A 16,995-nucleotide genomic window follows, 5' to 3' on the forward strand; every position below is an offset into this window, starting at 1 on the left:
TTTATAAATTATTAATTATTAAAGAAAGCAGCATAAATATAATAAGCTGCCTAGCACCCAACGCATTTATTTCTTTAATAATTTATCAAATTTTTTTTTTTACTAATTTTAATTTGATTAACCTACAATCCTACAATAACTTTTTTTTAGATAAATATACAAGATACTTTATATATTATTTTATTTATGAAATTAGTGTAGATATAAACTATTGTATTCTTTATATTTTGAAAGATCATCTTTTCTCTATTTAGCTCATTATAAATAATTATTGATTATTCGGTTTCCACAAATTGCTAATAAGATATTAAATGAATTTTTTATAAAAATACATTTCCATAAAATTAGATTGATAGTTTGTTTGATCTATATTTTTCAACGAAGATTTAGAAAAATAGAAAAGGTTATTAAGTATTTACAACTCTTAATCTTTTTACTTTTAACTATAAAGCTTATATTCTTTACTATTTATATTTTTAGGAAATAAAAATATCATTTTATTAAAATAATTCAAGTAAAAAATTAAAAAAAACTTTATATCAAAATTATAAAGTAGTATTTTAATTATATATACATATTTATTTTATTTTCAAAAATCCATATACTCCTTGCTATATTTTATAAATATTCTTTAGTATTATCACTTAATAGATACAAGCTATTTCAAATTTAATGTACACTTAAAATAAAGAGAAAATTTAATAGTAAAAAATAATTGAAATTATTATCTTCGAAAAGCAACATAAGAATATTTAAATATTAAGTTAAGATTAAATTTATAAATAAAATATTATTGAAAATGTCTATCATAGGTTTAGGATTTATAGGAGCAGCTGCTCTAATTTTTGTTTATTGCTCTGTCTGGATATTTGCTACTCCTTTCTTGCCTGCGTAAAATCCAATTCAAAAATTCTTTTTACCAATTTCAGTCTTAACAATTGGCCCACATATTTTGCTTTTAGTAGCCCTACTTGGAGTAGCAGCATTTTTAGTGAAATCAAATGCTGATAAAAAGAAAAAGAATTGATTGCATGATATTAAATTGCCAAACTCTATATTTCCAAGCTACTTAGTGTTATATTTGTATATCTTAAAGTATTAAATGTTAATATAAATTTACTTGAGCTTTAAATGGTGTGATAATCGATAAATGATAATTTATTATTTAAGATCGTCTAAAAATTGATATTCATAATTAAAATATTTATCAATTCAGCTTAATTAATAATAATTTTTATTAATGTAATTTATTTTATTTCTTTTTTATATTTAGAACATTTTAAAATATTTTTAAACATTTTTTTATATAAATCTTCAAGCAAAAATATTTGTAAATGCTATTGATATAATAAAAATTTTGTTCTATTTTTCCCTAAAAAAGATATTAGCATCAACATTTAAATTTTAAGTATTTAATTTGAATAATTTTAAAGTTTAGCTATATAAGTAAGTATTTTTTATGGAAATATAAATGATTTTATAATTTAAAATATAAATTAATTTAATATTTTTGTAATTATCTCATTTATAAATATACTTTTTTAGCTATAAATTTAAATATATTTTATTTAAAAACAATTAAATAGTTTATTAATTTATTATAAATGCAAAGAAAGGGCTTGTTGTTTTTTTTTTTTACATAAATTTTTTAGTTAAAAAACATAAATTTGTTCACCTCCTTAAAATAATTTATTAAGTAACTATTCACCATTAGGAACTCTTAAAATTTGGAGAAGGGATTGGTGATAATTAATTAGAATAAATTTTATTTAATATTAAAGCTTTGTAAAAATATTTTTACAATAGAATGATTAAAATTTATAGCTTAAATAAACTTTTTTTTAAAAAAAGTAAGTATTCATATTTTAATAATTAAATATAAAAATTAAAGTTAAGTACAGATAAATAAAATATAGAGAGTAGCTATAGTTTTTTATTGATAATAGCATATTTTCTTTTAATTAATTTTAAACCTATTAAATATAATTGAAAAAAAAAAAATAATTTCTGAAAAATAATAAAAAATTACATTGAAAGATAATAACGGTTTTTATATTTTAAATAAATTTAAACTTAAATAATTCGACAAAAATTAAAATTACTTACTAGAATAAAATATATATTTAACTCAATATTATAAATGAGACTTTTATTATAACAAAATGCTATTTACAAATTATGTTTTTTTTTTATTTTATATTTTTTGAATATTTTTTATTAATTTAATGTTTGTTTGTTATTGAGTGATGAGTGATGCTATTTTAAAAAATAAAAGTATCTATTTTAAAAAAAATATAACATCTCAAAATATTTCCTATCATCAGCTAATGAAAAATATCAATGCATTTTTAATAGAAAAGGTAAGCAGTTATCATAAGCATCAATATAATTTGATGGATTTATTTTATTGGTGGATATAAAAATTATTATTATGTTTACGAAATTGATTAACTTTTATTGATTTACTTAAAATTAAATATTTGAATAGATTTATTTATCTCAATTCTATTGAAAGACATTTTTTATATCATAATTACTGTCTTAATTATTTAATAACTTCTGATTAGATTGTATCTTTTTACTCTGGTTTATTTAAAGAAAAAAATTATTTTAAAATACTTATTTTTAGAATCATTTAAATTTACATTAAATTCATTAGAAATGTTATTTGATGGACTCTTGTTCGTGTTAAAATCTAAATTTAAAAATAAAATTTATTAGCTATTTTTAATTAATCATTAATAAATATTAATAAATGTAATTAATTTTTATGTAAATCTGTTTAAATATTAAATTAATGTTAAATATTCAAATAAGATTTATTTATTTACTTCTTAACAATTTTTTTTAAGGTTAAAGAAAGTATTTAATGTTAAAGTCGCCTTTTTAATGCTTGATTTAATTTATATTTTTAGGTGCCTCTTAGCAGATATTCTGACTTATTTTATCTATTTATTTCAAGGGTTTGTTGATTTAATTTTAAATATCAGCAGCTGCATTATGTTAATAGGTTTATGGATTAATTTTATTATTTATGGATTTTACAGATTTTTTCTCTGGTGATATATTATATAGATTTTTAATTGGACTGGAACCTGCTCTATTTTGCACTATATTTTTAAGAGAGCAAAGAGAAGAAGCAGAAGATGAAGAAGAAGATGAAGTAGTATAATCTTTAAAGTCAACACTTTTATAGTCTTATAATATAGATAATCTTTTCTCTCTTAGTGCATTTCCTTGAATCCTACATATTTTTAAATGACTTCTGAGCGAATCGGTTGATTCATTTGTACTTTTTTAAATATTATTGGTTTGATGATCTTGATTGATATCGTTTTTTTCGAGCACTGATCCTTAAGATTATTAAACAATTGACTATGATTAAAGAATTTTTTAAGGTTCTTTATTGTCTTATTTCATTATTTGGTTTTGAAATTTTTCAATTTATTAAAGAATTTTTCCTTCTCTAAAAAACACATAATCTTAAATACTTGCCTCATTTTCGTTTGGCCTCTAAGGACTTAATCTATTAATTTCTAGTGTGTTTAGATCATTTTAATCCTTGAGTATATGTGACTCAGAAAATGCTGCTCTCTGTTTGCTAAGTATTTTATTTATACAGCTTTTTTTTAATTTTTTAAATAAATAATGCTTTTAGTGTGAGCTATTTATATCTTAAGATTAATTTCTCTCTAAAGCTTTTGTTTCTATTTTTTGCTATAGGATAGAATAGCTACTTAGTGATTTTTATGGTGAAAAACCTTAATCGTTTTCTGAAACTATATCCTCTAATCCTCTATATAAAGGGATTATTTTATTATTTAGGCTTCTGAGAGATAATATTTTTTAGTTCGGTTCTCTTTTTTTTTGAGAAGAAGCATAATTAGATTCATCTGTAGATGGCAGCAAATATTATTCTTTAGAATGACTTCCTCTTGCCTTTAAGTTAGTTTAATTTTTATATTCACAATTCAAAGAAAATTATTCAGCTACACTATTGTCAGTTTTACTAGTTTTTCTGACTTTTCTTTTGAAGATTTTCTTGATTTTAATTAGTTAAAAATTAATTAGTCTTTCATATTTATTTTATGCTTTGATATATTAATATTATTTAATTCTAGTAATCAATTATAAATCATATATACTTATAATGAGAATTCCTTATACATAGAAAATAATAAATTAGGAAAGTAAAAAATACTTACAATATTTTTTTCTTTGTCAAAATCGCATTTTTAGTAGGATTAGTCTTATTTTTAAATTAATTTATTTGATTCAACATTATCAAAGTCTTCAACTGCTTCTGTAAGCAATTTATTTTGTGGCAAAACATAGCGAGCCTTTTTCTATAGATAAAAAATTAAGTAAATCAAACTTATTTTTGAAATTATATCATAAATCTATCAATCTGTCTGTAAGAAATAAATCTAATTAGTAAAGAGGTAAAAATGAAGAAGAAAATTACCTGGGTAATGTTAACTGGGATATTAAATATTAGTTTTACAGAATCTTTTTAAACTTGATTATTTTGTAGAGAATTTGAATTACCAAGCTACTATGATAATTTCACTCTAAGCACTTTCTCAACTTTTCGTTCTACTTAAGTCATTGAAATAAATTTTGTTAATAATTAATTTGAGTAAGATGTTATTCTTCTTATTATTATAATTATTAATCTTTGAATATAATTATTATTTTTCAGATATTTGTGGAATTATCTAGCTCTAAGGTGCATTTCAAATCTATCAATCAATCAATTGATCAATCAAACAAAAATACAAATTAAATTCCTATCAAAAATATTTAAATTGTTCATTCTTGTATGCATTGATGAATGAGAAAAGCATAATTAGTAAAGTAAATGATGATAGTACCCATCAAAATCCCTAAAGCAAAGTAAATTTTTTTCTTCTGGTAAATAGATCAATTTTAAAACAATCTTACTTATTTGTTAAATAACAATTCTCATCAAAGTAAACATAAGTATAGTATGAAGTTTGAAAAACTAAATAAAATTTTTGTATTTAATTTACAATTAAAAAAATAAAATAAAAGAACTATTTGAGTTTATATTTTATTTCCATTTCAATTCTAACAATAAGAATTCTTAATTCATAAAATAAATCAAACCATTTGAGAAAACAAAAAATTTAGTAATTAAAATTTTTTTCAACTAAATAAATTTATTGATTATCTCCTATTCTTATTTTTGCTTTATATATCTTTTTCTTTTTCATATCAGCACGTTCATTATTTGCTTATCTGTTCATTTTTGTAGGTTTTATTGATATATTTTATTATTTGTTTAAATAACTTAAATAATTATTAAAATTTTATTAAAAATTCTTAAAAGTTTAATAATATTTACATTTTAAATTCAAAAAATTAATAGTTTTAGATATTGTTTAAATTAATAATATTGAATACTAATATTTCTACTTTTAAAAAATTAAAAAATTAAATGATTAAAGGCTTTAGATTTTAATAGGCTATTAGCCAGTTATTCTAGTCTCTAGCATTACTTTAAATATTTTTCATCCTCTAAGCTTTTGGATAAGAGGTAATACCTACGAAGAACAAAGGCTAAATAAAGTTTGCATTTGGGTCTTGCAACAAATTTACACCGGACTAGCAAAGTGAAATATTTGATAAAATTGCACTTTAAAATCCAGATTCTTTTGCATGGTTAGGAGATGCTGCTTATATTGATATAAGAAAATTTATTCATTATTGGGAACCAGATCCTAGTGAGGAATCCATAAAAAGAAAATTTGATAATGTTGTAGAAGATTAGCATTATAAAAAGCTTCTGAAAACAAATGCTAAAATAATTGGAGTTTGGGATGATCACGACTACAATATAAATGATGGAGGAAAAGATTTTCAAGGCAAATATATAATATAACGACTTTATTTAGATTTTTTAAATGAACCATCTGATAGCCCTCGCAGAAGTAATTAGAATGGCATCTATGTTTCATACTATCTTGGAGAAGAAAAAAGGGTAAAAGTAATTTTGCTAGGTGAGTTAATTAATATTTTATTAAAAGAGATTATTAATGTTTTAATTTTTTTTGATTAATCTATAATATTTATCAGATGTAAGATTCAACAGAGATCATAGGAGAGATCTCAATCCAACAGATATGCTAGGAGAAGCATAATGGAAATGGCTTGAAGAAGAGTTAAGTGACAAATCTGTTCTTTTGTATTTGGTTGCAAGTGGCACTTAAGTTATCCCAGATGATAGATTTTTTTAAGAATAATGGTATAATCCAAGTAGATAAAGGCTTCTTTAGCTCTTTAGAGATAAGAAAGCTCCAGTAGTTTTGCTAAGTGGTGATATACACTAAGCAGAGTTGATGGAAATGCCATGCTCAGATTAATATTTGGGATATAGCTTAAGGGAAATTACTTCAAGCGGTCTCTCTTTTACTAATACAGAAATGACTAGCATATTTCCACTTTTTAAGTACATAATTTAACTCGGTGTTCCTCCTACTTTTTCTAACCATCAATTGGATAGATACCTTGAAAGGTCAATAAGATTTGAAATTTTATTTTTGTTTTTATAAAGACTTAAAAAATAAAATATAAAGTCTTTAAGTTTATTTTGTTGAAATTTATATTTATTTTAAATTTAGGAATTATGGTATGGTGAATATTGAATGGAATAATACTGATATCATGAGTTCTACTGTTTAATTGCACATTTATGGTAATATGACTTTAGCTCCTGTCTTAGCATAAGAATTTAAACTTTATGATTTTCATCCAAATCCTGAAAAAATCAAAGAAAATATAGATTGCCCTACTTATATGTTAACTCCAGCCTAAAGAAAGGCTTAGAATTTTTTGGTTTTGCTACTAAAATATGACCCAGCAGCTATAATAGTTGCTTTGTTAGGAGGATTACTGTTTATGAATATCTTTAAATTTATGAAAGCTATCTTTTCAGCTTGTTGCAGAGGAAATTAGTATAATGTCAATAGAAAAATGAAAAATGATTGATGTTCTTGAATATTTAAACAATTCCTTTACCTAAATATAATTATAAAAACTTGTTTGTTTAAATTATTTTGCTTATTAGTAAACATCTACTTTCAAAAATTAAATAAATTTTAATATATTTAAAATAATTTTTTATGAAAATGAATTCATATAAAATAAAAACAATTAAATTCACTTTTTAATAAAAATAATATTTTTTATTTTCAAAAATTATATTTTTTTTTACTATTTTATGTGTTGAGTGAATAATATAATAGGCTAATCATAAATGGATATTTTTACAAAAAAAAACAAAACTTATTCAATAATTTTAAAAATAAAAATTAAAAATTTTAAATTTTACAAAGATTAATAAAAATTATTTTTAAAAAACTATATTTTTTACAAATTATTAGTGAGTTAGTTATGTTAGATTTAAATTTTGTGCATTTATTTTTATATTTGGCTTATAATAAATATATTTGTAATCAGAAATTTAAGGCTATCAATTCTGCTTCGTTTACAATCAGCTCGATTTCGTCCCCGCTAGAGCAAAGGTTAACACAGGGGACAATTTCATCAGTAGGTAAAAAATCTACTTCAAGAGTGTATTTTTCATTTGATTTACCTTTTAGGAATTTAAGCTTTTTTTCTTGTGGATCAAATTCTAAGTAAATTGTATCTCCTGTTATAAAGTGGAAGGATTTATTTTAAGAGTTTTATTCTGATTTAGAATGTGACCAAGTATAGCCATTGCCTGATAACAAATAAGAGCCGTGACCAATTTTAGAATATTTAAAGTGGTAATTAAATCCTTTAATAATGCTTGACAAACATATTCCTATCCCGATCCATCCTATAAGACTCTTAATCTTAAAACCCCACCTGAGACGGCCATTTTGAGGTAAGTTTGGCTCTAACAAACAAAACCTCTATCCACTAGATTCATTTTATGTTTAGTGAGCTAAATTAGGAGATTTTATTTATATTGAAGTTCCTTTTAACTTATCTGAAAAGCGTAATTATTTCAGAAAGCCTGATAGGCCAACGCTCTGTGAAGATGAAATCTAAATGGAAAGTGGTGGGATTTCTCCATATAAAAAATCGCATTTTGATACTAGTGCTTTGAGCTAAACTAATAATCCGTCTGACTCTTTACCTGCCATCAATTTTTGCTATCTTGATTCGCATATTTATACAACATGGTTTAGGTCAAACTTATAATAGCTTTTAAAGCTATCATTCTAATCAAATCCAATAATCTTTAGTACTTCTTTTATATCTTGGGAGCCTTGAGTTATATAGTTATTGTTTCTTTTATTTCTTCTATTATTTTTCGGTTCTTATTGATCTTTATTTAATATATTCAAAACGTTTTCTTCATTGAAGGGATTTGATAGCTACACAGTTGTATCCTAAATTGTTGAGGAATAGTTTGACAAAGATTTTAAAAGCTTCTAAAAGCAAGTTTCTTCTAAATATTGCTTTCTTTAAAGTTCAGATTTAACAGCTTTATAAAACTAATTTATCTTATTCATGCACTCATTAAACCCTTCTAAAACTTTTGTTTAGTAATCGTGAAAGTATTTAATCGTTATTTGATGCTATCTATCTATTTCATCAAGATAAAAACCAAATTAGTCTCTATCCATGTTCTTATTAGCTTTTAAAGGATCTAATTTTGGGTTTGTCTTTTGCTAAATATGTTAGTAATTCTCTAAATTTGATTTATACTCCTCATTCATGTGGTTGCTGCTTTAAGAGTTGTCTGTTTACATGCTTTGTAAAGATTCTAAAAAAACTTTAAATGGGATTACTAAATGACCCTAGTGCTTTTCCTATTCACAAAAGGAGCAAATTAATTCATTTTGATTGCATTTTTCATCAATACATACACAATTTAATAACTCACCAGTGTGATAGCCTCCTTTACTGCAAAACTAGTAAGAAATAATTTAAGAAGTTGCTGCTTCATTAATTTTATGGAGTTACAGCTATTATTAAAACTAATCTTATTTTGCGTTTATCTGATTCACCTCCTACAAGTGCTAAAAACCATTCATTTCTGATAATTATTTATGCTATAACTACTCTGAATTCTTAATCTTAAATTTATTAGGTACTAATTATCTTCTTTGAATACTTTGCCTTATTTAGATATGTAAATTTTTAGCTATTCTATATCCGATTTTTCAAAGGATTTTATTCTCAAAAATTTCTTGTAAAATAAAATCTAATTTCTTAATATCTATCACTTTTGATAATAAAATCTTGCCTCTCAATATTTTTGATCAAAGAAGTTTTTAAACAAGCTTATTTGAAGGGATACATGAGGATTAACTATAAAAAAAGAATAAATAACAAGTATCCACTTTATGCTTCTTTAAAATTCTGATGTTTTTAACATATGTAAAGTACATCAATTTTTTCTATTGTTTTTTAAAAATATTTAATGCTTCAGCATGGAAGCAGCAATCATTTAATCAAAAACTGAAGGACTTAATATTATTCTATTTATAGTGATAGAGGGGATATTTAGCACTTTGAACATATATATATGAGCTTAAATTTTTTGTAAATTGCTTTTTAGCAGTTATCTTAAATATAAAGCAATAAGAATATTAATTATTTTAAATTTTTAATTAAATTTATTTTTTAATATGATTCTTTGGGTTTTATGAATTTTATTATTGTTTATTTTTATTGTTTGTTAAGTTGCTTATTTATTTTTTTAAAACAATATTAATTTTTTAATTTTATAAAAGACTTCCTTAAATATAAAACAATTAGAAACTAATAATCTTAGATGTTTTAAAATTTATTTATTTATTATATTTTAAATTCCTTATTAATAATTTATCTTTGTATTTGATTCAAATATTTTACTTTTTATTATTGATACTATTTTTTTAAAATTCTAAGCTATTCTAAAGTATATTAATTAAATATAAAATATTTAATGAAATAGATCCAAATTTTCTAGTTAAACGCTGGTTGGTTGTTAAGCAATATTTTTACTTAAAATTAATTGATAAAAATTTAAAATATTAATGTTTGATATGAATATTGCCATAAAAAATATAGTTTGGGATTAAAAACTTTGTAAAAATAAATAAGATATTTGTTAATTTATTTGTTAATGCATTTATTAAATGTGGAAACAGATTTCCTATTAAAGAATGCAATTTTTTATTTCATTTTATTGAAATTAGATTAATAAGTTATGACTTTCAGTAAGTTAATAAATTTATATCAAAGAAGTTTTTAAGAATTATTAGTCGTTTGAATAAAATCCACCCATTTAATCTAAATTTAATTAGCTTATCACTGATAATCTTGCTTTCTGCTAACATGAAGGTTTGTAGGAGTTTTATATTAGTCTTCTTTTGCTATAAAACTAATTCAGAATTAAAAAAAATTCATTTCCAAACTTTTTGAAACAAAATATTAAAATGTGTATAAAATATGAGTTGTAACTTCTCTTTTTTTAATTTTGTGTTGTACTATTATTTGATTTTAACAGCGTTAGAGTTTGTTAATAGATTAAAAATTATGAATAAAAAATTTTATTCAAGAAAGCTCTTTAATAAATCAAAAAAAAATATTAAATTTGTATGTTAAATATATTGCAATATTTTTGAAAACTCTAAATTTAGAAATAGAAGGTTGATTTAACTTAAGCTGATATTTTTGGTTTATTTTTGTCTACGCTTTTCAATTCTTTTGAGATAAAAATTATTATAGCTACTGCTAGCATTAAGCGTTTCACCAGTATATAAAAATAACTTAAATAAGATTGCGATAGATTATCTAATTACTGGCAGCTATTTACTTGATCAAATATTGATATTATCATAATCTAAAATTTTCTTTTTTTATAAAGAATAAGATAAATTAATAAATTAAATAAACAAAAAAAAGATTAATTTATCTATAGTTATATATCTTCTATCTCACTCAACTTAAGATAGCATTAAGCACATTACATTATACCATGTTATTTAATTCAGAAGTCTCTATTTTTCCAAATAGAAGGAAACTAAGAAAGACCATTTTTGTATCTGAATATAGCACTGAAATTGATTCTGATAATTCGCAAAACATAGAGTTAAATAAAACTAATTATTAAGATGGCAGAGTTTAAAGTAAGCAGAGAGGATCTTTACTCTAAAACACAAAATCAGAAACTGAACTACACTCCGTTGGATTGTAAAAGTAGAGTTATAGCTTCTAACCATCTGCAAACTAACAAGAAGACCAATAAAATGTAATAGATTTCATATAAAATTTTAAGAATTAGAGAAAAAGCTTTAAATAAATATATATTTTTTGTTTTTGCGTAGTTATAAATTGTTATTTATACTTTAGCCCAGCTCTTTAAATTAAAGATATATTATTACTAGTAAATTTTCATTTACATGTATTTTTTTTTAATTAATTTAGGTCATAACTCAACTTATTCCTGCTCCCTAAAAATTTCATAATCACAGATATTCTTTGAGTTCTTTTGATAAAATGGAAAATGGATTTTAATCTAGCAGCTCTCGCTAATCAGTTTAAGTAAATTTTAAAGAATTATTTATCATCAGAAATATAAAATATATTTTAACTAAAAAAATATCAGTTGTAACAAGCAGGAAGGAGAATATCATATAACGATTTTGAAAATAACGCTTAGTATAGCTAGTAAATGCCTCAGTTGAAAAATAAATATATAAATTTTCATCCTTAAGAAGATCTGAACAATAATAACAATTTTCCTAATCAATCCCAATTTAACAAAAATTATTTTTATCCTGCTTAATACCCTTAGTAAGACATTCGTTAAACAAATACATAAAGTTCTTCTTTAAACTACAACTTTTCAAACTAATATAGCTTAAGAGGAACTCAAAGTGGATTTTTACTAAAAAATTAGGCTAATATATTTTAAGAAGATTAAACCAAAAACTTTCAAGTGAATCCAACTAAAAATGCTTAAAACACTCTACATAATATTTTAAGTGGCAATAACCTAAAAAACAATAATTATAATAATAAGTATATTTAAACTAGGATTAAGAGCTTAAATAACTTATCAAGTACTCTAAAGAGGATAGAAGAATTGGAAACTAATACATCTATAAAAAATGATTCCAATATCTCAATAATGCAAAAGAGTGATAGAATGATTTAATTTGCAAAAAAGCATGATACTCCTATCCCAAATTTGTAATTTATTGAATTAATTTCATTATTTTTTACAAATAAAATATTTTTCTAAATTTCTTTCTTAAATTTAATTCAGGGTTGTTTCACCAATAGATTTGTTAAAAAAGTAACCTTCAAAAGGAGTTCTTAAAAATTCCTCAAAGATTCTTATCAAGTAATAATTACCTAATTTAACAAGTTAGTTTTTAAAATAAGTTTATTTAATATAAAAATATAGTTCGCAATCTAATATTGAAAATTACGATGAAGATGAAACTATTCAATCTATGAAAGATAACCTCAGCAGTAATAATAAATCTCTTGGAAATCTACGCAATCTAAAGAGAACTCCTTCCTCTTTAGAAGAAATACCTGAAGTAGAAATAAACAATTATAATGATATAAATTAGAACTAAGATTTTCTTCCTATCCTACAAAGTGTGTAACCTAGAGTAAGGAAAATAATCCGAAATGGTACAGTTATTAAAAAAGTATAAAATGACATTTATGAGCAAAAAGATGATTAATCTATATAATCCGAAGGAGTTTCACCAAAAAAAAAATAAATGGGGTAGTCTAATATATTTGGTAATGCATAAAGTGATGGCCGCTTGTTCGAAGATGTCCTATCAAGCAGTTCTTCTCCTAAAAAAAGAATATCAAAAATATCAATGATCTAGCCTATCATTTGATCTAAATTTTGCAAAAATCAAGAAAAACTTTTAAAGTGGAAGAAAAGAGGATTTAAATATTACAGAAAGCAAATTGAAATATCAAAAAAAATCTGGTTTTAAATTAAAGATTAAAAGAAAATTATATTGAAAAATCAGTAGTACTTCCAAATTATTAAATTGCTTTGGTGATATTCTGTGATTGAATGAATCTAGTAGTTGAATTTGGTTTTTTCTTCTTTTTAAATGCTCATCAATTCTAATAAATACAATAACAATTTTTAAATTAAATAAAATTTTGTCTATTTCCTAATACTAATCTTAACCTCGATAAATTACTAATCCTATTTACTACATTACCTTATACTTAATTACTAAAAATACTACAATAAAAATACAGTTTATAAAAATAAAATATATTTAAAAACTATTAATATTATTTTATATATCTATCTATTAGTATATTTATATAAAAGAGTGATTATTTACTCGGACTTTTTTAAATTACTTAACTATTTTAAAAATAAATGCTGATTATCAAATTTCATTATTAAAAAATTATTGTGATTTTTTAATTAGTAAGGATATTATTTATCTTTCTAATTTTTCTAGAAAAAATAAAAATTTAACATTAATTTATATTTCTTCCTTTCAAATTAAAATAAACTAAAAAATATTAAGTTTTCTATATGTTAACATAAAATCTCCATAAATTAATTAAAATGAAGAAATATTATCTTTCTCAAAAATGCTTTTGTTTAGATAGTTTTTTTTGCCATCAATTTATTTAAATATATTCTGATCATAATGCAATTAAATAAAAGAAAATTTAAATTCTTTTAGAAGTGAGGAAAAACTTTTCTTATCTGATTTAAGATATAGAAAAGAAAAGCAATTTCAATAAAAAATCGAAGTGTTATTTATAATTATATGACTGTCAAAAATTGATTATTTTTAAAAGTTAAAGAGGAAAAAGAAAGTCCATCGTTAGAATTAATTAAAAAGTCTTTTGGTTAAAAAAGAAAACAAAGTGGAAGAAAAAGCAAATTACATAATTAATTAAAAAAAGCCTTTTATTTTTGTAATGAATATTTAAGATAATATAGACTAAGCAAATAATTTTTAAGAAGAAGAGAGTCACAGCAGCTAAAAGAGAGAGTAAACATCAATATTTAAAATTTTATAAAATAGATTTTATTTTTAGATTTAGTTTTTGGATATTTTGTAAATTTATAAATAATAAAAAAAAGATCAATAAACAATCATAATGAAGAACCAAATAATTCAATTATGATAAAGCAATCAATTAAATAAGGATAAAAAGCAAAAGATGCATAAGTTAGTTTTTAAAGCAACACAAAAACAGAAGATGAATCAGAATAGCAAAGCTAGTCATAATCAGAAGAGAAAAGAAGAGTAATTAGAAAAAAAAAGATAAAAGCGCAAAATCATGATTCAGAATAAAATAATTAGAGTTAAAATAGCAGTTATCATGATGGAATTGTTAGATTTAAAGATAGCAGTGAAGATATAGTATAAGATTAATAAAAAAAAAGAAAAATTAATGATAACATGAAGGATTAAATTAATAAATAAGATGGTAACACTGACAATAATCATGATGATAATGACAACGACGACGACGACGATGATGATGAAAATGAATAAAATGAAAATTATATAGTAGAAAAGATTATTAAAAAAAGAATAAAAAATAAAAAGTGCGAATATTATGTTAAATGGTAAGGTATGAAGAAGTATTTATTTATTAATTTATAATTTAATTTAATTTCTGAAGTATTTTATTTTTATTTATTTATTTAAATTAAACAAATTAATTTTATAATTTAATAATAAACTAGGATACCCTTCAAATAAAAATACTTGGGAACCTCTTTCAAACTTAGAGAATGTAAAGGATATGATCTATTAGTATGAGTATGATTTACCTTAAACTGGTAAACAACCAAAAGTAAACAAACAAATTCTTAAAAAGTAAATTTAACTAAAATATTTAGAGTAGAATAATTAATTAAAATTTTTAATTAAAAATAGCTTAGATCATACAAAAATAGAAAGAATTTTTGGTCATGATAGGATTGGCAAAAAGTCTGAATATTTAGTGTCTTATACAGGTAAAAAAATTATTTTTAATGGCTTAGGAGCACGCAAATTAACACTTAAATGCATAATTTAGCTAACTTTAAGCTATCTCATTTTTATTTTTGAATTTTTTGGAATTTATTCTTTATTTTAGACTCTATTTTTAAAAAAATTCATATTTTCCTCCATTTTTTCATCTTTAATAAATTTTTAAATTAAAGGCATTCCAAAACCTTTATGGGTATTAAAGCATGACCTTCCAATTAGCTATTATAAATAGTATGAAAGTAAGCTTTCAGCAAGCGATCCAGTATGCATTATTTAATAGATTAAATAAACTAGCAATGAAAAAGAGTCAATTTAAAAGAGAGGAAGAAAACCCTCTGTAAATAGCAGTGAAATAGAAAACTCATTTAGTAAAAAAAATAATAATTAATTATTTTCAAGTAGAAGCATGGAAGAACAGGAGGATGAAGTTGATGATCTAAATGATGAAGAAAATTAAGAAAAATCTAAATAAATTAGTGATAAGGCAAAAAGAGGGAAGAAAGCAATAGTTTCAGATGTAGAAAGCAATTCAATTCCATAATCAATAGCAGCTAATAAAATAAAGAGAGGCAGACCTAAAAAGAAACCTACTCCAAATTCTTAAAATAGCAGCATAGTAAATAATTCTTAGATTGAGGACGAAAGTATTTTAAATAGCAAACCTAAAAAAAAAGTTAAAATATAATAATAAGAAAAGTAAAGCATTTCAAGTAAAAGTTAATAAGATACTTCCTCTATTAACGAAAATAATTTAGATAATACCGCTAATTTAAATAATACTACATTATTATAGTAAATAAATGTTTAAGCTATAAAAAATGATTAGTAAATTTTAGTAAAGAGAGAAAGCTACTAGGATTCTTCAGATGCTACTTAAATGCAAAATAAAAATTTTAATGAAAATTATCCTAAAGAAGGAAGTTTCGAAGCAAAAGATAAAGTTTAAAGAGTTATTATAAGAAGTTCTGAAAAAGAATTAGAAGCTATGATTTTTGAAGTTTTCTGGAAACCAAGACCTGATGGTCAACAGCCTAGATCAAAATTAGTTAGATATGAAGAACTTAAAAAAAATTCTCCAGAATCTTTAATTTATTGGTTAGAAGTTATGGTAAAAAATTCTGTTAAAGAATTAGAAAGCGATGATGTAATAATAAAAGAATTAAAAGAAAAAGTCTAATAACTTGAGTAACAAATATAAAATATAACTATAACAACTCCAACTAGATAAAATATTTAGCAACCTCACAACATTTTACCTTTTCATCATATGGGTATTCCTTAAAACCTATAATTTACACATCAATAACTCTAGGACATGCCAATTCATTTTTAAAATAATTAAGAATAGAAATTTGTATAATTTTCAAACAACGAATTGTTAAAAGCAAAATTTAATAATTAAAATCAAGGGTAATAATTATTATAAAATAAAAATCGTTGATATTATTTGTAATATTTTTTTAAATATCAGCAGTAATTAAAAAAAAATTTATTTTCTTTTTTATATTTTTTATTTAAAGTGCAAAAAAACTTAGAAAGTTTTATTTCAAAAGATTACTAATAAGTTTTTGTTTATCTTTGCAGACTAAAGAGGGGGGTCATTTATTTAAAAATATTAAGTATGTTATACAAATTAGTTTTAAAAAAATAAAATTTAATTTTTTATTTTTATTTTGTATTAAATATTGATTTTTAAAAATAAATTAAAAAAATAATGAATCTAATTTTTTTATGTCGTTGATATTTATAAATTCTCATTTTAATTAATAACAATTATTATTTATTTAAAAAATGAAATTAAATTAAATTAAATTAAATTAGGTATTTTATTTTTTAGAATGATCTAAAATATCAATAAAATAATTTAAAAATTAAAATAAAATCTTAATTTTTCAAAAGAATTTATTTTTTTAATAAAGTTTACACTTTTTAATACTAATACTATGGAAGAAGGGTGAATGCAAATTTTTAAGAGAATTATTGTTTAGATTAC

At 22.0% G+C, this 16,995-nt stretch overlaps 6 protein-coding genes across 6 annotated transcripts; 4 read left to right on the forward strand and 2 right to left on the reverse strand. All coding sequences in view use genetic code 6, as the record gives it.

Annotated features, from left to right (window-relative positions):
• Positions 1–799: 799 nt before the first annotated feature.
• On the forward strand, positions 800–1,027 carry TTHERM_000140792 (dolichol phosphate-mannose biosynthesis regulatory protein; the record flags this gene model as incomplete). The annotated part of the gene is made up of 1 exon (XM_012796330.1): positions 800–1,027. One exon carries the CDS (start codon positions 800–802, stop codon positions 1,025–1,027), a length of 228 nt encoding a protein of 75 aa, XP_012651784.1.
• Positions 1,028–2,499: 1,472 nt separating this feature from the next.
• Positions 2,500–4,660, reverse strand: TTHERM_00140810 (hypothetical protein; the record flags this gene model as incomplete). Its single annotated transcript, XM_001011018.2, has 5 exons — positions 4,466–4,660; positions 4,206–4,346; positions 2,832–4,041; positions 2,646–2,695; positions 2,500–2,583 (listed from the first exon to the last, which is right to left on the reverse strand). Exons 1-5 carry the CDS (start codon positions 4,607–4,609, stop codon positions 2,500–2,502), a joined length of 1,629 nt encoding a protein of 542 aa, XP_001011018.2. The 5' UTR covers positions 4,610–4,660.
• Positions 4,661–5,461: 801 nt separating this feature from the next.
• TTHERM_00140820 (phosphodiesterase/alkaline phosphatase D-like protein) lies at positions 5,462–7,011 on the forward strand (the record flags this gene model as incomplete). The annotated part of the gene is made up of 3 exons (XM_001011019.2): positions 5,462–6,023; positions 6,100–6,538; positions 6,645–7,011. 3 exons carry the CDS (start codon positions 5,462–5,464, stop codon positions 7,009–7,011), a joined length of 1,368 nt encoding a protein of 455 aa, XP_001011019.2.
• A 467-nt stretch (positions 7,012–7,478) lies between these two features.
• On the reverse strand, positions 7,479–9,053 carry TTHERM_00140830 (transmembrane protein, putative; the record flags this gene model as incomplete). Its single annotated transcript, XM_001011020.3, has 1 exon — positions 7,479–9,053. The coding sequence occupies one exon, from the start codon at positions 9,051–9,053 to the stop codon at positions 7,479–7,481; it is 1,575 nt and encodes a 524-aa protein (XP_001011020.1).
• A 1,817-nt stretch (positions 9,054–10,870) lies between these two features.
• On the forward strand, positions 10,871–12,872 carry TTHERM_00140840 (hypothetical protein; the record flags this gene model as incomplete). The annotated part of the gene is made up of 4 exons (XM_001011021.2): positions 10,871–11,257; positions 11,434–11,550; positions 11,615–12,201; positions 12,278–12,872. The coding sequence occupies exons 1-4, from the start codon at positions 10,985–10,987 to the stop codon at positions 12,870–12,872; spliced, it is 1,572 nt and encodes a 523-aa protein (XP_001011021.1). The 5' UTR covers positions 10,871–10,984.
• Positions 12,873–13,815: 943 nt separating this feature from the next.
• TTHERM_00140850 (chromodomain protein) lies at positions 13,816–16,443 on the forward strand (the record flags this gene model as incomplete). Its single annotated transcript, XM_001011022.2, has 5 exons — positions 13,816–14,009; positions 14,102–14,598; positions 14,714–14,846; positions 14,907–14,986; positions 15,176–16,443. Exons 1-5 carry the CDS (start codon positions 13,936–13,938, stop codon positions 16,441–16,443), a joined length of 2,052 nt encoding a protein of 683 aa, XP_001011022.2. The 5' UTR covers positions 13,816–13,935.
• Between the last annotated feature and the right edge of the window lie 552 nt (positions 16,444–16,995).

This window comes from Tetrahymena thermophila (genome assembly GCF_000189635.1).
Source record: "Tetrahymena thermophila SB210 genomic scaffold scf_8254747, whole genome shotgun sequence".
NCBI classification, from domain to species: domain Eukaryota; phylum Ciliophora; class Oligohymenophorea; order Hymenostomatida; family Tetrahymenidae; genus Tetrahymena; species Tetrahymena thermophila.